The sequence below is a fragment of the Paramisgurnus dabryanus genome, chromosome 16 (genome assembly GCF_030506205.2).
Source record: "Paramisgurnus dabryanus chromosome 16, PD_genome_1.1, whole genome shotgun sequence".
Taxonomy (NCBI): domain Eukaryota; kingdom Metazoa; phylum Chordata; class Actinopteri; order Cypriniformes; family Cobitidae; genus Paramisgurnus; species Paramisgurnus dabryanus.
Window position 1 is genome coordinate 13,993,623 of NC_133352.1, and position 25,335 is coordinate 14,018,957.

General features: G+C 37.4%; 1 protein-coding gene across 1 annotated transcript in view; it reads left to right on the top strand.

Moving 5' to 3' along the window:
* Positions 1 to 17,999, top strand: part of LOC135748337 (solute carrier family 4 member 11-like) — a 28,348-nt gene extending 10,349 nt beyond the window's left edge. The window contains exons 3-19 of the mRNA XM_065266535.1: positions 2,045 to 2,088; positions 2,521 to 2,740; positions 2,901 to 2,982; positions 4,536 to 4,659; positions 4,861 to 5,064; positions 6,684 to 6,768; positions 6,853 to 6,978; positions 8,413 to 8,526; positions 8,616 to 8,748; positions 11,813 to 11,886; positions 12,248 to 12,467; positions 12,692 to 12,798; positions 15,528 to 15,693; positions 15,926 to 16,099; positions 16,306 to 16,501; positions 16,725 to 16,894; positions 17,269 to 17,999. Of these exons, the coding sequence (XP_065122607.1) occupies positions 2,045 to 2,088; positions 2,521 to 2,740; positions 2,901 to 2,982; positions 4,536 to 4,659; positions 4,861 to 5,064; positions 6,684 to 6,768; positions 6,853 to 6,978; positions 8,413 to 8,526; positions 8,616 to 8,748; positions 11,813 to 11,886; positions 12,248 to 12,467; positions 12,692 to 12,798; positions 15,528 to 15,693; positions 15,926 to 16,099; positions 16,306 to 16,501; positions 16,725 to 16,894; positions 17,269 to 17,335 (2,306 nt within the window). The 3' untranslated portion in view covers positions 17,336 to 17,999. The remainder of the gene's footprint in view (positions 1 to 2,044; positions 2,089 to 2,520; positions 2,741 to 2,900; positions 2,983 to 4,535; positions 4,660 to 4,860; positions 5,065 to 6,683; positions 6,769 to 6,852; positions 6,979 to 8,412; positions 8,527 to 8,615; positions 8,749 to 11,812; positions 11,887 to 12,247; positions 12,468 to 12,691; positions 12,799 to 15,527; positions 15,694 to 15,925; positions 16,100 to 16,305; positions 16,502 to 16,724; positions 16,895 to 17,268) is intronic.
* The last annotated feature ends 7,336 nt before the right edge of the window (positions 18,000 to 25,335 follow it).

Here is a 25,335-nt window from a genome sequence, read left to right on the forward strand (position 1 = left end):
CAGCATAATCATAGAAGCTCATAGCATATCCCCCTAACTATAAACCAAACAGCTGCAGCCCAACAAACAAACAAAAACAGTTTATTCCTCCGAATATATTGTGTTTACCTCATATCATCATTATACTCTGCCATGCAAAGAAGGAATTTATTGGGGAGGCTATAGTTATATTGCCCTGTTTGTCTGGATCTGGGATTTTATAAGGGCATGGGTGCTTTATGTACCTTTAACAGATGCTCCATATATTTTTGAGGGGGGATCTGCATTCACATACCATACATGTGAATATACTGTACCTCTAAAGCTGAGATGAAAAAACGCCTCGTTCAATGAACAGGAAGTCATTGCAAAACATCTCAAAACCTCTATACAAACCCATTATGCTATATTTAATCTTTCAGCTGTAAAAGGTCACATCAGACTGAGTGAGGGAGTGAAAAGAGATTATTATAATAATTTTAAAACTAAGAAAGATCTACGCAAACCGCTCTGTTCTGACATTTGGATGCTTTAGAGCTGTGAGGTGGAGAAACAGGGGACGAGAAGACACAAGGCAGACTCACAATCGCAACAGATGGGAGTCACTATGAAACACCCATTTGGACTATCATCCCGGGTCAGATCCAGAGATGAATAAAGAGCTGACAAATAATCCTTAAAGGGACACCCCACTTTTTTTTGAAAATATGCTAATTTTTCGTTTTTGGAATCCTTTTAGCCGATCTCCGGGTCTGGCTGTACAACTTTTAGCATAGCTTAGCATAATCCATTGAATCTAGACCATTAGCATCGCTTTAAAAAAAAAATTCCTACAAGTTTCATGTAACATCGATAGCCGTTACATACCTTTAATGGGCACCCCCCCCCCCCCGAAAAAGCACGCCCACATGAGGGCGAACAAGGACATTCGTTAGCTTTGTTCCTTCAAGTAGAAGTTACAGGCATTACTGCACATGACAGCTTTGTTTTATATCAAGAATCAACAATGTTAAGAAAAAAGAAGTGTGTTTATGGATGTAAAGAGAAGAAAGCCTTGTTCAACTTTCCAAGTAAGCCAGCCTTATGAAAACAATGGTGATATATTTTGTGTTTGTGTTTGTTTAATGCTGGATTTCATTGAAAAGTCCCAACCAGGTCATGGGTCGCAGGCGGTACGTAAAACTGCTTCAAATGTCTGTGTTATGTTGGCAATCAGCACGTAAGTGCATATAATGTAAACAACACAAACATGTAGTGAATCATAAGTTATTCAGAGATATTGGGATAATGTTTTGTGTGTGTTGCTTGCTCGTGACTTGCATCCTTTATACTGTGCCGCATCTGGAAGATCTACCTTTATCTTCAAAGGTCTAGATAAAATGGTACAAAGTTGAAAGTTAACAACACGGGTATTTAGTTTCAGTACTACTGTACTTGAGAAAAGTACAAATTCCCGAAAATAATACTAAAGCATGGTGATAAAGTAGAATTACTCAAGCGGCTCTGGTGCTTGTGAGGTTCAGATCTGATGTATGGTGTGCATGTGGGTGGTTTAGATGAGATTCTCTTTGAGACTACTTCAAAATCTCAAAAAATCGTTGTGATTGTAGCCTGAGGTGTGCACAGATCCCAGTAGTACATCAACCGACAGCTGAAGCTCGGCATTCTTGATGCTATAAACACCTATCAGAAATTCTCCGTCTTCACATTCGGCCTTTAGAAACGATCAGTATTGTTTTCATATTTCGAATGATGTGTTTACAACGTTGGGGAAGCAGACTGTGCCAGGTCTTACTCAGACGATGTCAGGGTTCAGGGACCACAACACACTTTTTGATGTGTCTGCGCTGTGGACTCTAAGACCCTTTGACTATTTATAACCAGAGAGACATAAACAGAAAGCTCAGGGCTTTAGATAATATAAAAAAACACATCTTTCGGGAGTCTTAGTTCAGTGGTGCGTCCTTCAGACTCATATATCCGTGCAGCAGCACAAGGGTTTTAACAATTTATCTGTTCTCTCTCTCTCTGTGTGTGTCTACCTCTCTTCTGTTTCTATTAATAGACACTGATGCCTCAGGATTTGGCCTCCTAAATACATCAAGAAGAGTAAGTATTTCCTCCTAAAGATGTTGTGCAAGTTGTAATCTGTAATGTCAATAATATTTTAAAGATCCCAGGAAGTGATTTAAAAACACTTTTTATCTAAAGAGAAATCCGACCGAAAGTATTGATCATTTACCTTGCACTTACAACGTATTATTTTCAATAAAATGCTGTCCTGGCAGTCTCATATAAACTGCTTCCGACTATCAAGTATCAATGATGATTCATGACACTGACTTGACTTAAAAATGCTATTTATAGAGGTTTTTTTATAAGTAACACCACTAATATTATACATTACACAATTTGCATCTCTGGTAAAATGCACAGTTTATATGCACTCATATAATTTAAAGGGAACATGTTTGAAAGAATTGCATGTAAATTGGGGATCACTATCAAACCTAAAACCCCTCTTGCCTGTTCTTGTTTCAGTATGTGAAGCTGATGAATTTCCAGGAGGAAGTAAGGGCTCGTCGAGATCTGGACGGCTTCTTAGCACAGGCAAGCATCCTGCTGGATGAGAAGGCCGCCTCGCTGGACGAAGTGCTTCGCAGAATGCTGGACCATGTGGCTAAGGATGGGCAGGGCACCTGCAATGCTGAGGAGGTCATGAGTGCTCTGTTCACAGATGCTGGAGGACAGGATGCCAGTGGTGAGCAGTGGGCAGCCAACCCTGAGTGCCAAAGTTTGTTGAGTACAGGGAACCAGAAATCCAGGGCAGACCCTCTGAGAATTTAGTTAATGGAGTCTTTAAAACATTGAAAACATTTTATAGTTTACTCTCTCTCATTCATTCTCTCTCTCTCTTTCAGTTCACTTGCTGACTGAGACCATTCAGGGTGTGACAGCGACAGCCACTGGAGTACACTACCAACAGTCCTGGCTCTGTGTACTGTATGTTGGGAATACATTTTTATTTTTAATACAGTTAGGTTCAAAAGTCTGACACCATTAGTTAAGATGCTTATATGTACATGTTCAGAAAAAGGTACAAATGCTGTGACTGTGGTGGTACTTTTGAAAAGTACACCTTTGTAACTAAAGGGTGCATACTGGTACTTCAATTGGTACCTCAAATGTACCTAAACGGTACATATTAGGATCTCAGTTTTTGTGTCTTTTTTCTGACAGTAGATGCGTTTCCATCAAAGATTTGTGCAAAACTTTAGCGTTATTTTCTAATTGTCGAAAATACGTACGATTTGCCATGAGATAGCATTGGTTTTGCGATACATTACTTATTTGAAGTGCCTGAAAAACTACTTAACCCGAGCCCATAAAACTTTTTTGCAATATGTGGAAGTTTATGCGAAGTTACTGTTTCCATTGCATGCATTTTCAATTCGCTATTTCATTTTGAACAATTTGAAGGGTTATAGAAACACAGCTACTGTCAGGAAAAAAAAGGTACACAGTTGTTCCTTTTTCTGTCGCTGGAGTGGTGCCCTAAAAGGTACATTTTTGTACCTTTATGGGTATAAAACACATTGAAATGTTGTACCTTATAGGGTACAATATTATACCCTAAGGACAAATTGTGTACCTTACAGAACAAATTTTGTACCAGTTAAATTTTAGGGGTACAAAACAGTTAACTGTACCTTTAAAGGTACAAAAAATTGGTAACTTAGGGTACCACCCCAGCGACAGAAAAGGTACAATTTTGTACCTTTTTTTTCTGACAGTGGCATAAATATCCACATAGAAATATTGTAAGAAATGTAAAGATGTCTTACTTATTTTATCATGTTACCCATCATAACACTTCTTGTCTTTTAAAACATTGTGTATATTTTCATGTTTAAATTCCATATTTTATTGAGACCTCAGACTTTTAGACCCCACCATATTAGATTTCGAAACTTCTGCCTTATCTTTAACTTGTGGTTGACCGATATGAGGTGAATTCCAGTGGAAAGTGAGCATCCCTGTCTTACTCAATACTGTAGAGCAGACCCAGCAAGCAAAAACTCAGATGTTGAAATGATGGCTAACTAGACCCAATATAGTCCGGCTATAAGTAACCCACTTCAACCCTAAATAACCTTGAATTTGGTTATATGCCATTTTTGCCAAAATAACTTGAAGATGAATGATATTCCAACATGTAAGCAAAGTCAAAAGGTGTTCAAGGTGTTTGATTTCATTTCTTTTACATGTTCTAAAAGTATATGCATTGTCTATTTTTGGGCTATGGTTAGACGTCTATTAGACTTTCACTGGCAGCCCAAATTTAGCCAAACATTCTGGCTGGGGAGCCTTTTATAGTACAGTTCCCTTCAAGAGGACTAAAATAGTCAATATTAAAGATATCAAGGTTATATGTTTTTTACATTACAAAAACATGAGCAGTTTTTGTGTCAATCACAAATCATGACAATAGCTTATCACCTTGGTGATGGACAGAATGTGTTAAAATTGTGAAAGTGTTCCTCTTCTGTATACAGATGTAATGTGAAGAGTCTTCATAGACGGTGCGTTTGTATCGCTCGCCTGGAGCGACCCCAGAACTGGGGTGTTAACTGCTGTGAGGTCCGCTATGTTATCCTCATCCTTGCACCACCTCGAACAGTAAGCCTTTCTTTCACCCTCCAATCATCACCCAGAGTGACAAAAATACCAGATTTATTCAAGATTTGCAATTGTTTCAAACGGTGTTAATTATTACATCTGTCATCCGTTCAAAGCTGTTAGTGTTGCTTCCAGCAAATAGCGATCTCTTATGGGGTGTAAGTTTGCTCACCATTTTTTTCCCCAATACTTACTTTGCAGAAAAGTACAAAGACAGCCATCGAGCTTGGCCGCACGTTTGGCACCTTGTTCTCAGATATCTCATTTAGACAGAAACTTTTGGAAACTAAGACCCAGGAGGATTTCAAACAGCAGCTCGTAATTCAAAGGCAGAGACTCTCCACTGCCCTCCAAAAGCCCTCGGTGGAGGAGGAGACCGACCCACACAGCAACAAACCACTCAAGGTCTGAACCAGAGAGAAGCTCGGGGCATGTTAATGCTATCGCTTACCAATTATCAGAACAGTATGCCGGTTAACATCATGCTCAATTTATGAAGCACACTCTCAAAACGCACGAAACACCCTCAGATTACATTTCACCAACCCCTTCAAATAAAGATCTTCACCATGATGTGCGCATTTATGTGTCCATATATCACAGCAGATACACCACACATCCCACCTCCCACGTGACATCATCAACTATGTTTTTAAACCAACATGGTTCAAATGGCGAATGTGCGACAAGTTACAATGCTTTCTGGAAACAGTCGTGACAAGCTAGTTAGTTTCTCCAACTATGCATCGTACTTTGTTGGTTCAGCAGCGAGTTATGTCATTGTTTGGAAAACGCACCCCAGTGCAGCGCCTCATAAAATTAAAAGAAAGATGGCCCCCTAGTGGTTCAGGGGGGACTTCATAAGAATGCTTAGCATTAAAATCCTTTTTATGTTTTTGTCATTAAGGGAAATCATCTTGTCTCAGTTACAAATCTGACAGGTAAATGATAAAGAATGATCTGCACTTGTACTGCATTGCAACAGATTGATAAGCAGACATGCTATTTATGACTGGATGTAACTTTTGATACTTTGCTGTAAAGGCGGCTCTACTATTGACTTTAGTGAAGACCACTGATCAATAACATAAGTGAACCAAATGCCTCAAGTGGGTTAAAGTCGAAATGAATTGAAAGTAGCGATTGTCTTATTTCCCACATCGTGACATATATCTTTTGAAATGAGAAAAAAGGTAGGGTAGGACGAGAACTGGCTGTTAATCGCTGCTAATCTTTTCCCGGGAACCGCCCTCCCACCATTCCTTGTGACCGGAAGAAAAAGAGAGAACAGGAAATTAGCATTTTTAATTAAAGCACATTATTATTTTTTTTAGAAATAATAAAGCTCACAGATAATTAATTTGTAAAAAAAAATCCACAATATTCCAAAAAAAATTTGTTTATTGTGACTTTTCAATATATGTTTTCTAAAGCAAAGCTAACAGGTGAGAAAATTATATTTTGATATTTTGAGCTCATATAGTGAAAAAAACAAAAAAAAGAATCATAAGCAAGATACTGACATGCCAACATATTTGAATTAAGCACTAATATGCATTTGTTTGGGTTTGCAAATTCACTAAATGAGCTGCATAATCTTTCTGTTGCCTTGTAATGAAAACTGGTTATGTGTTGCTCTGTAATACAAACAATATTACAGTACAGTTCATAGGAAGTGATTCTGTTTGTTATTTGCATTCTGTCTGGAGTTTTCTCGAAGATGATTCAAATATTCATATAAACCTTATTATTTCAAGAGTGTAAGGCTCAAGATGGATTTTTCATTTCTTTTCCGACTGTGCAATAAAATGCATCATATTTTAGGTAAGACTGTTTTACAATATCACAAAGAAATTCAAGGGGTTTTGAGTTATATTCATCCTGTGATAACTATCACCATAAAATTCTGTACACGATCCTTGTAAATCACGCAGGCGTTGTGCAGTCGTTTATGATTTTGTGGTCTTTTTAATGCATTTAAAGGAACAGATCAACGTTAGCGCTATCTTTGCTTTTGTACACAGGTTACAGATTTCCTAAGAGCCGGTTGTGGCATTCATGAAGACCTGTGCCGTAGGCTCCCATTGTACCTTTCAGACTTCACAGATGGTGAGTTTCTGTTTACCCCAAAGCCCTGCTTGACTTCACTTATACTAAAAATATGAGATTTTTTTCTGTGGTTTACCCCTATAGGTATTCTGGGCACTAACAGGTCTCTGCTCAAGTACACCACGACAGCTATCTTCCTGTACATCGCTATTCTTCTGCCAGCTATAGCGTTTGGCTCTTTGAATGATGAAAGTACACGAGGAGAGATAGGTCTGTGCTGTAGGTCTGTGACTGTCTGTACTTATGGTTGTTGCTATAGTTCCTATATAGCAGTTTAGTGTCAAAATAATTGACAAAATGAATAGGTGGAAGCTGGTTTTACATGCAGGTCCTTGTTTCACCATTTGACGAAACATCCACGGGCTAATGATCAGTATTGCACATAAACGTTTTAAGCACGTTCTCATTGTTTTTTCTACAGACCATTATGGATCTGCTCATAAACAGCATGTGAAATACATATCTAAATTATCTCTGGTGATTCTTCTACAATCTTGTTTTTGTGGGTGGCTTTTGGTCAGATTTAGCTGCAAAGTGGACCAGACTTATGACTAAAGCCTGGTATACACGGTGCGATTTTAAATTGTCCTTTAGGATTGTTGCTTGCCACACTGTGCAATAAAGATCGTTCTTAAGTTTATGTCACACTGTATGATCTCAGTTTCCATCTGTACGAGTTAAAGACTTTTATAAATCGGATGCACGCAAACAAAGGCGTCCGTAGTTTTACGTCATCAATCTGCGATGGCTGGGCGAACACACGCTGAAGCGAAGGTTAGCAAACCGAAACAACATCTAGCATTAATTTTAACCATGACTTGTCTTAAGCACAAAAAGAAGAAAAAACGAAGGAGACGAGTACCTGGCATTTGTATTTCCAGCGTGATTTCTCTCCAGGATGCTTCCTATCATGGTACACACATTGTACAAACACTCTTTATCTCTCTATAACACCTCCACAGGCTTCTCATTCTGCTGTACAGTCCACCTGGCTCTTTTCGACATTTTGTCTGCATTGGTTTGTTGTTGTCGCACTAATTGTGTCATTTGGTTCTGTGCTTCTATTGGTTATTGTAGGAGATGTTACACAGCAGGATTGTGTCTCAAAATTTCTGTCAGAATTTTTATCGGAACGGTCATTATTTGGCTGTTTGTGAACATGTCACACTAGCGATTAAAGACGGCAGATTTTAGTCTAGGATTCCAGTAATCTTTTAGGATTTCAAAATTTGTCTCAGACAGCTAAATCCAGGCTGAAATCTCACAGTGTGCACCGGGCTTAAGGTAATATAAAAAATGGCCAAAAAATACATTTGGATGTGTACATAAATATATTTATACAGCGGGGGGAAATAAGTATGTGACACATCAGCATGTAGCCATCAAGCCAAATATTGAATTTATACAGAGAAATCAGAACATTTAAGTATACAAGTTGAGTCATAATAAATAAAGTGAAATGAGACAGTGAATAAGTATTAAACACATGAAGAGAACAAGGTGAAAAAAGGCCATAGAAAGCCAAGAGATCACCTGAGATTTGTCAGTATTGAGAGACATGTGCAAGGTAAAGGTGTGTTGCTGACTGGCACATACAGACCCATCTTTTATATCTAAAGTGTTTATTTTTTACTTTTTTTGCAGATGTACAGAAGACCATTATTGGTCAGAGCATTGGAGGAGTGATCTACTCTATGTTTGCTGGAACTCCTATGGTTATTCCTCTCACCACAGCACCTCTAGCCATCTTCATCAGTGGTATTTACTTCAGCTCTTATACTGTAAGTGAAGTTCACTATCAGAGTATTCAACTGTTCTGATGGAGTTTTTTTGTTTGTTTACTGCAGTGATCAGAGGCATTTGTGACGACTACGACCTTGATTTTTCTGCATTTTATGCCTGTATTGGACTGTGGAATAGTTTCTTCCTCATTCTCGGAGGGATTTTCAATGTCAGCCTGTTTATGAAGCTCTTTAAACGGTCAGTGTAGTAGAAGGAGATATTTTCTATATCAGAGGTGCCCAAACTCAGTCCTGGAGGGCAGCTGTCCTGCAAAGTTTAGTTCCAACTTGCTCTAGCACCCCTATTTGGAAGTTTCTAGTTTGCTTAGTAAGGCTTTAATTAGCTGCTTCAGGTGTGTTTGATTAGGGTTGGAGCTAAACTCTGCAGGATACCAGCCCTGCGTTCCAGTTAGTTTTTTTATGACCTTCCTTAACTTCCCTCAGTCTCGTTCACTCGGATGTACATCATTGCTTACGTTGTACGAGTGCCCACTACTGCTGAAACACTTGAAGTAGGTTCAAATGGATCGCCTTAAGCCCTTGATCACATGGAAAGTGGAGACCGCCCCCTCAATCATTTGAACTGTGCAAAGCGCGAGTTGCTGAAGTGACGTCACAATCATGTTGCATTGTGGGATATGGAGCTGCATGAAGTCTACATATAAAGCAGACTTGCTCCCTCTGTCAAAATTGAGGGAGCGAGGGTCTGTCCATACAAACTTCCCTCACCCACTTGACGAAGTGGAACGCACTTCAAAATGGCGACAGGGATTCCCCGAGGGGAAGTGTTTAGGGAATTTTGCGAGTGCGAGTCTAAAACGGAGTGGAACGCAGCCCTGGGGTTCAAATGATTGAGGGGGCGGTCCTCACTTTCCATGTGATCAAGGGCTTAGGGCGATTCATTCAAACCTTCTTCAAGTGTTCTAGCAGTAGTGGGCACTCGTACAATGTAAGCAATGACGTAGCTCAGAGTGAACGAGACTGAGGGAAGTTAGCGAGGGAAGGTCATAAAAAACGAACTGGAACGCAGGGCAGGGCTGCATCTGAAAACTAAGGCAGCTGACTTGTTGCCTCGCTGTCTCATGAAGGCAGCTATGGGAAATCGGACAGCCTTCATAGGCAGCATAATGGAATTCTGTTAAACAGAGAGCGCCTTTGTGATAACTGATCTATTATGTGAAAACTTCAATAATAATTTCTCACTAGAAATGCAATGAAGAGGTCTGAAAATGTACTTTATTTACACTAAATTTGTGCTCCAGCAGCCTTTTTTTTAACTAGACCAGACTCGACCAATCACATTCCCCACGCACGCCCACGCATAGAATTGTGGAACAAGATGATGAAGGTATCTCAGGAGACAGGAAGTAACCCAAAATTGGATTCGGACGTTCCTTGATGCCCTCAAATGCAGCATTTTAGAGATTTCAGATGCAGCCTAGCCCTCCAGAACATAGTTTGATCTACATGAAACAAGCATTTAAAGGTGCAGTGTGTAAATTCCCATACGACAAATAATATATTTTCAAATACAATTTTAAATATATTTCAAAATATATGAAAAATAGACAAAAATATATTTGCTCAAATACAAAAATGTATTTTGCACCAATATATTATTTTTTCCTTTTTTTTCTATATTTTGAAAATTTATTTTAAAAATAAATATATTTAAATAATTTATATTTATGTTGCATTGTAAAAAAAACTTTGTTATAACCTATAAACATAACAGCTTTGAAAAGGTTAAAACTTTCAACTTCAACTGCAAAAATATTCTTTATAAACTTTTATATTTTGGCCAGAAAAATATATATTTTTACGGTATGGGTTGTAAAAGCAGAAATGTATTTGTTGCCCCTAAAATACATTTAGAAATATATGTTGTTATAGGAATGTTAAAACTAATTATATATTTTTAATTCAAAAATCTATTTAATTAAGCTTCTACAAAATTTATTTAGCATATATTTAAAACATATTTTTGGCCAAAGAAATATATTTTTTGCTGTATTGGTGTTAGCGGCATCTAACGGTATGGCTCAGTTCACCACTCACCCCTTCCTTTCAAAGCACATAGAGAAGCTACGGTGGCCTAAACACGACAAAGATGTCGTCTGAGACAGCAGAGAGTAGCCGGTCAAGCAATGTGGTTTCTTTAAAAAGATAATTATTCAGGAAAACAATGTTATTGCAAATATTATCATGACTTGTTTATCATTGTGTCAGTGTTTTATTTGCTGACTTTAGTTAGCATGTTGCATGCTAGTTAGGACAAGGTAAGAGTAGCAAAGAAGCTAGCTAAATGTAAATGGCTACACTGTTCAACACGTTTAATCTGACACCAAGATAGCGTTAGCCACACTGTAAAAAAAACTTTGCTGCCTTAAAATTTTTTGTTAAATCAACTCAGATTTACAAGTCATGTCAACAGAAATTTGTTGTCACAACTTATAAAATATAGTTGAGAAAAGTCAACTTTCATTTATAGGTTATAATAACTCACCTGTAGTTATAACAACTCATCTCTAGTCAAGATAAATAATAGTAAGTTGAAATGACTTGTAAATCCGAGTTGATTCAACAAAAAATGTTAAGGCAGCAAAGTATTTTTTACAGTGCAACGTTTTTCTCATCGTTTGCATTGTCAGGGACAACCATAGTTCTTTGTCTTCTTCATGCGTATTCTATGTAGTGACGACACAAGCTTTCTCTAAAAACACCAACGAATAATTAAAACACAATAGAGCAGTTTGTCCATTCAGGGCTACTGTAGAAACATGGCTGCGCGAAATAAGGGACTCGTGGTGTATGTGTATAAAACTGCTCATTCTAAGCTAATAAAAACATAACGGTTCATTATATAAAGTCTTTATACACCACTGATAATATAGTTACGTATGTATATTGCATTTCTGTCAACAAATCCTCCTGAACTTTACACACTGCACCTTTAAGGCAAGCATTACTTTTACTACTCCAGTATTGTGTTTGCATGTGCAAACAATGCAAAAATAGATTTTTCTCCTCACTGTTGCACTTTTCTTTAGGCAGACATCTCATCCTCATATAACTCCACCATATCTGCTGTATAGCCTCTCTGTGTACCATAAACATCCATCATAAATCTGTGTTTACTTGTCTTCTGTGTTGTAATCTCTGTTCGCGGTGTGCCTTGAGTCGGATGTTATGTCGCGGTTTGCGCTCGGCTGCTTTGATAAAGAAAAGATCAGTTGCTCACTGTGTCCTACGTGTCCTCTCAGCTCCACAGAGGAAGTGATTGCTTTGTTCATCTCCATCGCTTTTGTGGGTGATGCTCTGAAAGGAACCATAAACAGTAAGTTCACAGCTCTGACACGTAAAGGGCCACAGGCTTAGCTGGAACTGATTTTCAAACAGAGAGGGCAATTTCAGGGCTTTTTGTACCTCAGAGATGAATCATTAATGAAGATTTAACTGAGAGGAGAGGCTGAATGAGATAGAGATAGGGAGAGAACAAAAAATATTGGTGTACTAGAGCAAAAATGAAGTATTTCCATTATTAGAAAAGTTTAAAGGTAGAATGAATGAAAATTAATTAATGTTATGCTCACACTCATGCCAAACCTGTATGCTTTTATAATTGAACACAAAATGTAGTCATGTAAGTCATTTTCCATTCTGTTTCAAGCTGTCACCTTCGTATCTCTCTTCACAAGTATTTCATAAGTATTACCACGGCACTATACTGGTCAATGGGAGCACAGAAGAACAACACCTGAATGTAATACTTCATCATAAAATGACCGGATCACAGAACGGAGGCATCTCAATCCCTGCAACCATCGTTCTGTGCACCAGGGAGCGCCCTATTCTTTGTCTGCTTCTGATGCTGGGAACACTATGGTTGGGATACGGTCTCTTTCTCATCAAGAGAAGGTAATTATAGGATAGTTAATTATAAGCTTCATTAGTTGCTAGTGCTGTGTCACTTGTTCTTACCTACTTTGGTTAAACTAAATTGGTTTTGAATGATAGAGAATGGCTTTAAAGTCATATTATCTAAGGGGTAATGGGGAATCTTTTTTGGACATGAAGACAGATGGAATATATCTGCGTTTTTGTTTAAGCCTTTTTAATATTTGTTTCTTGTTTCCTCACAGCCCATTCCTGCATGCTAAAGTCAGGGAAGTGGTATCAGACTGTGCATTGCCAATCTCTGTGGTCATATTCTCCTTCGTGGGCTCCTGCCTTTATATTGATATACAGCGTAAGCACAGACCCTACAGGCTTTCAAATCAAACCAAATAATCACCTTTGATGTTTTCAAAAACAATTTTTTTTTTAGTTTTGCTTATGCTGTCATTAAAGAAACACCCTCCGGGTTGGGTATAATTTTAAACTTTATTGAATTCAGAAATAATCAAAGCTTTAAGGGATAGTTCACCCTAAAAGTCATTGACATTTTATGCACTTGGTACACACTTTTTCCAAAGCAATTTAATGCGCATTTAATGTATAGGGGAGAGCAGGGACGGTTGCAATACGTTTTGCATTTCTTTCAGTTTCTTAGAGAGTGTTCATATTGGAAAGTGTTTGTATTGGTTTAATACATCAAACCTACACTGAAAAAATTATGTTTTGGATTTACCTAAAATATAAGAAGAGTTTGGTTCCAAAACGCGATAAACGCCATTTAAAAAATTAGTTACCGTCAAAATCAGTATTGTATCAGGTCAGTATTAAAAAAGTAAATTCTTCATTTTATGCAAAATCCCGATATCTGCCATGTTATTCGGCCATCTTTTCTCCCTTTTTTCCCAAAACGCGATAAACACCAGTCCTCCTTCTCTGCAGAATGCAATAAATCCGCTCAACAAATCTAAGCGCACCATTCCACGCATTGTAAACAACAATGGCGGCATGTTGAATACACACAGAATCCTAGTTTTCCTCATCTACTTTGTACTTCGTGATCAACAAACAAACAAAAACAAAATGCCACAAAAATGGTGGCTGTTGCTTGTTCTCCCCACAGCATCAAGCTTCTGTCATGCTAACACATTGACCTCAGGGGATCTTATGAAAAACTTTCCATTATTTTACTTGAAGTCAACGAAAATCGAGCTGGACCAAACCATTTTACAGCTGATCGCTGTCAAAGAAGTTCAGTGATGACATCCCAAGTACAGCAGCAATGACAGTGTTCTTAATATGACGAAGTAAGTGTTTTGAATAATGCCATGAATTTTATTATACCACTAGTCAACTAAATGAATATAACATGTCAAAGATGAGTGCACATGTATATATTGATTCAATAGATTTATAGCAATTTGAAAAAAAATAGCATTTTGTGGAAAAAATTATCAGTTTTATAATAAATCTTTGAAAATGTAATTATGTATTTGATTTTTTTTATGTTTTCAGAACCTAAAGATGCTATGTGAAGGTTTGTAACAGAAAATAGTGTTTTTCATCTTGTCACTTTCGTGGTATAGAAAACACAATTTTACCGAAATTAGTCAAAATGGATTTATTGCGTTTTGGAAACAAACTTTTCATATATGCACCATTTTTGCATCATGCTTTTTAAGTAAATTGAATTTTAAGTCAAAAGAACTATAAAAACATTATTTTTACACAAATATTAAGGTTAACGTAACCTTCTTTACTAAAATAAAATATGTAAATTTAGTTTACTTAACTTATAATGCTCAGGTAGATTGTACTCAAATTGTTAAAATTATTTAACTTGGTGTTCATGTAGGATACCATGTCCATTTTCAATGTGGGACATCTTTATTGCGGAAATATAATGTGTTGGACAAAGTCCATGTTTACTTAGGCAAACAATGATCATCTGAACGGTAACTTCAAAGAAAACTATAATTTACAATAACAGCCTTTAAATGCCCCATCAGTTCTTATTGTTTGAAAAAACATGAATGATCGAAATATTTTGTTGTTGACATTTTCAAATAAACTTAAAATGATGTGACGTTTACTTTTATTTTAATTGTAATTAAAACGACTCAATTTTTCAATTCACTTTATGCATACCTGAAAGAGACATATCACAAGACTTTTTAAAGATGTCAATTAAAATTTTGTGTAGATAGTGCAGATTAAGGGGCGGTATTATCCCCTTCTGACATCACAAGGGGAGCTAAATTTCAATGACCTATTTTATCACATGCTTGCAGAGAATGGTTTACCAAAACTAAGTTACTGTGTTGTTCTTCTTAACATTGTATAGGTTGATAAAAGCACTGGGGACCCAACTATAGCACTTAAACATGGAAAAAGATTTTACGATTTTCATGATATGTCCCCTTTAAAGTTTATCTTGTAGATTATTTTTTTGTTGCATGAACAATGTTATAAATATACATGTTTTTAAAACAAAGAACAGATCAAATAAAGACTGTATAACAACTTACAAAATAGGAGACTACTTACAAAATGGGAGACTAGTGGAGAATAAACAATGACATCATTGTCCATTTATTTTTCTTTTAAAGGTGACATAGAATGATTGAACGGGATATTTATCCTTGTTCTGTGATGTGACATGTAGACAAATTTTTTTTTGTTTGGGTCTGTAATGCCTTAGAAGCTTCCTAAAAACCTCTCTCAGATAGCTCGATTAGGGTGGGGGATTTTAAACAAGTGGTTTTGCACCATTTTGGCTCCCCCTACTGGCTTAACTTGCAATCTCATTACTGATTGGCTGACTTTGCTGCCACTCAAAAATGTAGCCAATCATTTTAAAGTGAAGGGGCAGTTAGATGCCTGTGATGTCATAAGCATCAGTTTTTCAGATTGGGCTGTTTTATGGCTAACATTTCTAAAAGAGGAATTTCTATGAGACTGAGATGTTTAGTATGTTTAATACTTTTTGTATGTTCGTGAATGCGGGTAGACTACCATTATTTAACAAAGACAAGGTAAAAATGGTTTTTCATTCTCTGTCCCCTTTAATATTTTGGTCATCAGTTCCAGTATTCAACTACCAGAATGGAACCATATTCAAAGTGGCATCAATTGACCAACTCACAGGGATGAACATAATAAGTGCATGCGGTCTTGGCTTTCTCCTGGCCTTGCTCATCTTCATCGACCAAAATATTGTTGTGTCCCTCACCAACGCCCCAGAGAACAGGTAAGCCTATCAAATCTAATCCGTATAAGATAGCATACTCGTCTGTGGAGACATCTGCACGATTGTACATTTGTTTTCCATCTGTTCTGTCATACCTTCTTTATTTGCCAACACTGCGTTGGTTTACTTTTTTCTAAAATCAGTCAGCCGTCAGTTCGCACTGTTGATTCGGTGTAGACAGTCGTGGGAGAGCAGTGAGAGTCAGCGTGTGATCTCTTTGTGTGTGCTTCAGACTGCTAAAGGGAACAGCGTACCACTGGGACCTGATGCTCTCTGGGTTTATCAACATCCTGATGTCAGTGCTGGGGTTACCATGGATGCACGCAGCTTTCCCTCACTCCACGCTGCATGTGCGTCAGCTGGCGCGGGTGGAACAGCGAGTGGAGGGAGGGCACCTCTATGAAACGTGGTAGCAAACACCTACATACAGTACATCTTTTAGAGAACACAATCCTGCATACTGCATGGCAGATGTTAGTGTATATGTAAGATACACATGTACCATTATGCACACGTTTCCTGGGTATCAAACCCTTGATGTTGACTTTGCTGATTTACTATTTAAACTAAAGTTTACTAGTTAAACCTAAAATATGTTCTTATTTACTGCAGGATAGTTAGTGTGAAGGAGACACGACTCACGACGCTTGCTGCGAACATCCTGATTGGTTTATCAGTGTTTCTGCTACCGGTTCCTCTTCAGTGGATACCGAAGCCTGTTCTCTACGGCCTCTTCCTGTACATCGCTCTTACATCTATAGACGGAAACCAGATGTGTGAACGAATGGCCCTTTTACTTAAAGAACAAGTGAGAGACTTAGATTAGTGAACCAGCCCACATGCCTTCATTTTGTGCTAATGTAGAGTCTACTGTATGTGGAATGGCATTTCAATCATTAAACTTAAATATGTGAACCCAACTGAATATTTAATAAAAAAACATGTTGGGTAGGAATTGGTGGTCATGTTATAGTGGCAGCACACAACACGATCTTTATTTCATGCACTAACCTCAAATCTCCATTTCCCAGACGTCATACCCCCCGACCCACTACATCCGCATGGTGCCACAGAGAAAAGTGCATTACTTCACAGGCCTGCAGATTATTCAGCTCATCATCCTGTGTGTTTTTGGCATGTATCCTCTGCCGTATATGAAGATGATCTTCCCTTTGCTTATGATCATGCTCATTCCTGTACGGTAAGAACTTGTATTAGAGATTCAAGGCATTCTTATTATGTTTAAGATGAGATGTCTACTAAAACAAACAGCAGAAGTCAATTGTTTACTCCTGTTTGCATGTGTGCGTGATGTTTTGTACATGGTGTACATATTTCTCTCCTTATGACATCTCTGCTGAAAATACTAGTTTAGATCAGCACGAACTGCTTCTTGCATGCTGTTCACCACCTGGCACATCTTATCTGGTCATTCAGCATGGTTTTTGTAGTGGTGGTGGTTGAAAACAGTACGTTGCAGTGCGAGGGTGATTATGTATGTTTTAACAAGGCATATATTTGCATATATTTGCATATTCTGTGAGATGGTTATGTGTGACATGTTTTTTTCCACAGGAGCTACTTCTTGCCAAAGATCATTGAAGCGAAGTACTTGGACATCATTGATTCTCAACACATGTAAAGACTTGCTTTTAACTCTTTCCCCGCCATTGACGAGTTATCTCGTCAAAGAGAACAAATGAAGATTTTTTTTTGAAAGTTTGTTTGAAAGCAGAGGGCCTGTGTTTTCATTTGATAAATTTGTATGTTTGTATATTTATAAACGAAAATTTCCTGGAAGGCATTTTGTGAAATTTTTCTGAGAATCATCAAAAATGCTGGCAGGCAACTTTTTAAAAAATGATTTATTTTATGATTTTATTCTGAAATTACACTCAGATCAGATGATATTAACAATATAGCAGATCAAAAGAAGATCAGAGCACAGTCTTATTCAGAGCCTTTCAGTCTTCAGAATCATGCATGCTCCAGAAGTTGTTTTACCATGTCATGTTTTATAAACGTGTTTGCCGTTTTACCTTCTGATTTATGGTATCTAGGTAACAGATCTTAAATATATTTTTTTTACCAGCACTCTCAAAAGTCAAATGAATTGTTGGAGAGTCTAAAGTCCTTTCTACAATTGTCGTTAAAAAATCAATTAAAAACAAAGGTATGTAAAAGTATGTATTGTCATGTATTTTACAATATGCATTTTTTTTACCATTAACTATTCTTGCAAAATAAAGAAATGCCTCTTATAAATACAGAATTTTGGAAAAAGAAAGATAAATCTGGACTGTCATGCAGTAAAGACACACAATCTTCTATGCAGATTTACAGAGCATTATTTACAGTACCTTGTCAGATAGATAATACAGAGCCCCTTAAGGTGACATTGGAGTAAAAAAATCTAAAGTTTAGTTTCATGTGCTCACGTGAAACTTTCACATGAAAGCAGTTCATAAGAGTTTGTTCTGACTATGCTGTAATAGAAAGACATGTTTTCTAGTCATTATTTACAGCTACATTTTTTTTTATCTTATTACATTGATTGAAGCTTTGTTGTTGTAAATGAAAACGTTTTTTTTTTTTTTTTTTGAAAGCGGAGGGTCTTTTCTTTTACTTTATACATTTTATGTTTATTTAAAGAGGCAACTTTTACTGGAAGGCATTAACATAAAACTAAAACTGGGTGGCAACTTTTTTTTAAACGCTGACTGGAAAATGTAAGTTGCTGCCAGTGACATCTTTTTTGAGGGCGCTCGATGCAAAGTTCGTCACAACATGTATGTAGCCCGTCGTGTGTGGTTCTTTTTTTCAAAATAGGTGCTCTGCGCGTCGAGAGATCCTGTATGCATCACATGCCTTGTCAAAATAAGTGCCTGCTGCAGATGCGTCTAAAGGGTTTATGATAAAAGAGACGCTCGAGTTCCCCAGATACTCACATAAACTTATGTGTAATCGGAGTTTACTGTTAAGATATGTGTCTTGTGTGTATTTTGTGAATGTGAGAGTCTCTTGTGCAGCAGACACGTATTTTGACAAAACACATGATGCACATGGTTTGCATGACGCAACAAACACATATTTTGAAAACCCAAGCAACACACGACACTCCGGACACTTATTTTGAATTAGCGCCCCTCGGATAAGCGGTCACGAGCCGACACTATTTGATCCACAGTCTTTAATCATATTTTCATTGTGTTTTTGCTCCGTCTGTGTTTTTTGGGAACTGCGTTCTGTTGCAGCCACACTTGATTCTGAGGAACTACTTTGTTTGGCGGAAGAGTAATATTTGTACTAATATAATTATAACTTATTTGCTGTTTATTATTTTATGAGATCCTGCTATGCATATGAAGTAACTGTTTTATAAAAGCAATAAGCCCCGTGAAGCAGTGGTGTTTCAGTGGATTTTACAACAATAAAGGGGGTTAACTGTCCACTTTGCATCATGCCTAACAACGGCCCCTAGCTGTTAAAAAATGCACTGGTAACCCACTGCTTCTTGGGGCTAATTGCTTTATTTTATAGATTGGGATACAAGTGCTGGGGTGGCATATGGGGTGCCGATGCTTTTTCTTAGGGTGGCAGTTGATGATAATGTTGACTGATGTTTTACCTAAACAGCAGCTCATATGATGATCTCTAATGTATAATCAATAAGCTAAACAAGTGATTTGTTTTAAAATCTCTTTAATTTGGGTACATATTATCTGCATAGCGTTTGGAGGCTACAGTACGTTGTTAAAATTCACTCCATGGACTCAGTTCAGCCCTGCTTATACTGTTTTTAGAGGGATCATTTTGAGAATGGCATAAAAAACCCACTACAGGGCACAATTTATTTAAAAGAGTTGTGTCCCTAGTAACACATAAAATAAGTGTGCCGCTGATGTGTATAAGATCAGAGGAGTCGAGAGGGCTTGTGCACGGCTGCCTGATGAGAAGCTGTTTATATGTAATCAAAGGTAGACCTCTTAAAACACAAACACAGATCCTGAATAAATCAAGCTTTAAAGACACTTACATCTGCTTTTCTTGTTCACAATAACTTACAGTTATTGGCAATCAGAGTTTGCACTGCTCCACACTTTGTATGAGGTTAAAATATTCTGGATTTGTTAAAGGAATAGTTTACCAAAATATGAAAATTCTCTAATAATTGACTCATTTTCATGCAATCCCATATGTATAGTAAATTGTTGAACACAATTTTAGCCTATATTGAAATGCAATCATGTTAATGTCTTACATTGGAGACAACATGTTGAAGTTCCAAGAAGCACATGCATCCATTAAAGTCATTTAATGTCAATTAAAGATATAGCTGAAGATTTTCCCCAATTAAAAAAACCCCTTCCTCCAGTTTAAAAAAAAAATGCACATGCGCAACACTATACCTGCTCCAGATAAGGAACGCCTATTAAACGTGTGCTCGAGAAAGAGAGAGCATGCACGAGCCTAGTTCTTCTCTTCGCTCTGTTTACAAGTTGCTGTCGGCATGTTTACCGTGTCTGGTTCGTGACTTGTGCCAGGGCTAGCATCGCTAATCATAGCTTACATCAACTTTTACTAGCAGTGATTTTAAGAGGATTTCTCCGAATAGCATGACAAATTACCTGTTGAGTAAAAACTTTGCGTGGGAAGCCCAACCTGTGCTTTTAGCGCACACCAGCGTACCAGCGTCTCCCAAAATCACTCTGGTCTTGTTTCTTTCTTCAGAGGCCTTTCTCTTTTGTCATACAATTGCTAGACACTTTTTCTCTTGCAACCCTCAGACATTTTGAAAGAAAACAAAATTTGAATGCGAACTTTAATGAATGCCTGAAACCGTAGACAACCACACATATACACCTGAAAGTGCGCATGTGCAGAAAGCAAACCTAGGGACGAACACGTACGACGGCTTACGTCAACATATCATCAGAATGATTGACAACTGGAATGACCAATAGTCTTTATGATTCACCTCGAAAAAGAAAATCTTCTCCAGTGGGTTATTATATTATTGTGAACATACAAGAAAGGCGTGGCCCTCATCAAGAATAAGCATAAACAAAATTCACATTTGGAAGATATACCTATTCGAAACGACAAGAAACTTCATTGGATCTTTCAAGCCTTCATTCACAGCCCAACACCATCTTTCTTTTATCTGACAGCTCTTCTGGGAAATATATTCTTAAAGTACCTTGTTCTTGGTTTACCAACTTTGTAAATATTTGCTTCCCCTAATGCTTATAAAACATTTTTTTTTATGTTTTGAAGTAATTTAACTGGATCTGTTTTGTTACCCCAGGGATTTGATTGATGTTTTCACTTCGAACAGGTGTGGTTGTGTGGTTGGACAGAGAGTATGTGCACAACAGAACCATATCTTTCAGTAAGAGCATAGCTCAAATAGTCAATAAGGATACATTTGACAAAAAATATGGCTGAAATAAACTCATTATTTACTCTTCCTCTTATCATTTCAAGTTCAGGAAACACATAACATGTTCAGCAGAATGTTCGAGCTGTTATGTTTTATACAATGATAGTAGCCTCCTGTCGACCACTAGCTGTCAAAGTTTGAAATATAAAAAGGTAACACAAAACAAAAATATTAGTATTGTCAAATGACTTATATACTACATGGCAAGTTCAAGTTCGATTTTGCATAATATTGCAATCAGGTTTGTGCATTTTAACATGCAGTACACAAGCTGTGAAATCAAATACAGAGTTTCCCTCTTTGCCTCCTAATTGTTTCTAATATAGTCATCATTTATTTCATATTTGCATTTAATTTAGTTTTGACACAGTTTTATTTAATTTTCTAGCCTAAAAAAGCTAAATTCTTCTTCATTCCCTTCAAATTAACAAAGAAGCATGAATCAGCCACAGTTTTTATCCTCTTCATCATCATGGTTTCTCAGTGCAATCAATAATCTTGAAAGATGTTCACACTGGTCTCATTCAGTCATTTACAACACGTGCACAACATGGTTTATGATGATAAATGACCGCGGTGTCATTTCTGGCATAGTTGTACTTTATGTGTCACAATATTATCCCCCTTCAATTTGTATTGTAGCATTGTATTAACCATTAACATCCTCTAAGTATATCTTATGAATAGATGTGACACAAAATGGAATGAAATGAGCATGACCCAGATTTAAAACAAGCTCCGTTGTATAGCGTTCTTCAATACTGCCTATTCTATCAATTTTCTTCTTTGAAGAATGCACATAAATGAAATCTAACAATACACTTTTTTGGTCATTTTCTTGTGGCTTTTGTGTTGTTGTCAAGAATAGTGAATTTAAGAGCTATTCATGGTGTATAGTCAATAGCTGCATTCAGATCATTTACATAACTGCTTTGCAGGGAGAACAAAACGTGTCATCAGCACAGCTTCCACCCGTCCCACCTTACCTTTGCTGTATGGAAATGAATGCCTTAATCTTCCCCTTTGACATTCAACAGATAACGCAATCAATGAAGCATGCTGTCTGTTCTATTTCAAAGCTAGGTGTGTGTGTTTGTGTGCTGAAACTAAATGTTCTAAGTCTTTGATAAATACATTCATGATCACAATTTTTTTTTTCACTTTTATGAGTTACCGCACACAATAGATCTTCAGACAGTCTGATTTTATGTGTAAATATGAGATGTGCGGTATCTCAACAAAGAAGCTAGTTGTTTCACATTAGATGTGGATGAACAAATATACTGTTATGTTGTAAGGTTTGCGAGTTCAATGATTTGTTGAACATTTTTTGGTTCTACACCTTTCACAGATGACATATATTTATACAAATACATTTAGACATCTTAAAGGAATAGTCTACTCATTTTCAATATTAAAATATGTTATTACCTTAACTAAGAACTGTTGAATCATCCCTCTATCATCTGTGTGTGTGCACGTAAGCGCTGGACCGCGCTGCGACGCTACGATAGCATTTAGCTTAGCCCCATTCATTCAATGCTGCCATTTAGAGATAAAGTTAGAAGTGACCAAACACATCAACGTTTTTCCTATTTAAGACGAGTAGTTATACGAGCAAGTTTGGTGGTACAAAATAAAACATTGCGCTTTTCTAAGCGGATTTAAAAGAGGAACTATATTTTATGGCGTAATAGCACTTTTAGGAGTACTTCGACTCACCTGAAAAGTCCGCTCCCCTTCTCACTCTCATAATGGGAGAGGGAGGATGTTACTGCGCCAAGTCGAAGTACTCCCAAAAGTGCTATTACGCCATAAAATATAGTTCCTCTTTTAAATCCGCTTAGAAAAGCGCTATGTTTTATTTTGTACCACCAAACTTGCTCGTCTTGACTTCTCAATGTCAAGGAAGGATCCTCGGAAGCCAGAATTTCGAGGATGCTATGTCATTGACATCCGTCCAAAGGACTGTTCCAATGTCAAGGATCCTCAAAATTTCAACCAAGAACTGAATCCGTTCAAGAAATATCCCATATACAGGAAAGGATGCATATGTAGCCTTCACGCTCTGAAATCACCCACAATCCTATGCGCATAGCGCTAAAAGCACACCTTTTCACTGACGTAATGACGCAATGACGTGCACTTGCTAGCCTGTTCCATTTACGTGTTCTCTAAATGCTAAAGAGGAGCCTCGCCTAACCTCTAAAGGAAGTGACTTGTTAGGACCAGTCCTGCCAAGGAAGTATCCTTGACATTGAGAAACACCTCATGTCTTTAATATTTTTACCTAAAGTGTTTTTTACTTAAACATAGTTGAAAAGTTGAAAAAAAAGTTTTGGGTGATTTTTTAAGTTGATCCAACTTTAAGTTCTACTTGTATACCAGGTCTCCGCCCATTGGGGGGCATGCAACATGATAGGAGATGCTTTGGTAGGATTTAGTTGCAAAAGGTTGAGAACCACTGCTCTAGTGTTATCCAGTCAGAAGGAGCGCATGAGTATTTGCTTTAAACCGAAACACTTGTGCAAGCCAAAAGACCAAAGAAATCATTTTGGACCACCTAGTTGTGCCATGAAGTTCAAGTAAAGTAGTCTCAATAAATGTATTTTCATTTGAAGCAAATCTTGTCGCTTTCCTTTATTTTCTTATCAGCGCAGCGGCAGAATAGATCATAACTTGTTCACATGTTGAAATCACAAAAATTATTTTGGAGAGACCCATATAAATTGATTACATTTGTAAACTTGTGTCCTTTTTCACCTCTTGTGAGTTTGCAGGTATGTGCCGAGCTGAGACACATCAGCTCATAATCTAGACATAATATATACAAATGTTCAAACAAAAAAGTGTATACTGTTGAATAAAATTTTGAAGTATAAGCTAAAATTAGAATAATTTTGTCATTGTAATTGTTGAAATTCTGATCTTTGTCAAAATGCAAAGTTGCAAAATTGCTTTAATGTTAGAATTTAAGATGCATTTAAAGGCGTTCTATGCATTTTCGGCGTTTTTGTCAAACAGCGACCCCTAGAGTTGCTGGAGAATACTTGCAACTGTCGTAATTTCCCACTCGAGTACTCCGAAGATAATGACCAGGTAATGTTTCACAGTTTCATACAAATATTAGGCTACTGCATAGTCTACTAAACTACAGATGATGGTAATATGATAATAAGAAGTTTATTCCAAGTGTAGAGTGCATATAATAATAAAGTACCGCGTTTGCTAGCTTATAACGTTTTTACATTGCAGCTAAATCACAAGTACACATTACAAAATGCCATGACAAAGTTAATTGTGTACGTTGCATTATTTCATAACATTGTTTGTTGTAATGTCACTATACATGATTATTGCTATTTATCATAATAGTTTGCAAATTGTGCATGTTTACACTATTTACAACCTCTAGGCTTTATGTCCTGATAAGTATGTGAGATATTGACAACTGTTGTCATGATAATCGCATGACATACTACAAGCAAGCGCAACAACATACAACATAGACCGCAAACAAGTTTACAAATGAGAGATTTACTTACTGGATCGCCAGATCAGCATCCCATCCAGTGCGGTCTTTTAGCTCACGCCAACGAGTAAAAACCTGACCGAATGGGACAGATTCTCTTTTTCTTTTCCTTAACTTTTAAATCGTTAAGCCTCACGTCTCAAATTCGCGCCTGCAGTTGTTGTTATAGGCTTGATCGACTTCATGCAGTGCTGCAACAAACGACAGCCGGATGACGTCAAAGTGCCTTCTCTGATCATTCTTGCAGTACTTTGACGTCATCCGGCGGTCGGTTCTTGCAGCGCCACACGAAGTCGAACAAGCCTAACGTGTGTGACGTTGTTGCTGTAAAGCAAATCGTGATTCTCGCGAGATTTGTCAGGGGTGGTTCTCTCAAGCTTGCAATGCTGGTTTTGCTAGCGGCGTCCTCCCCGAGCTTCAACAGGAGAAGGATTCGCCCTACTATGACTTTGTTTACCACCGAAATATCTTTGAAGCTATTATATTAAGGTAAAATAACTGCATAGTTTGTCTTTAACCTTAAACATTCCTTTAACTAAAACAGTTACAGGATTAGTATAGTCTTTTTTGGTTACCAGGTGCTCTTGTAACTAAAGTCTAGCGGATTATACACTGATCACCTCTGCAACTCAATCTTTTTTATTTTATATAACCAAAGTTTCTTCAG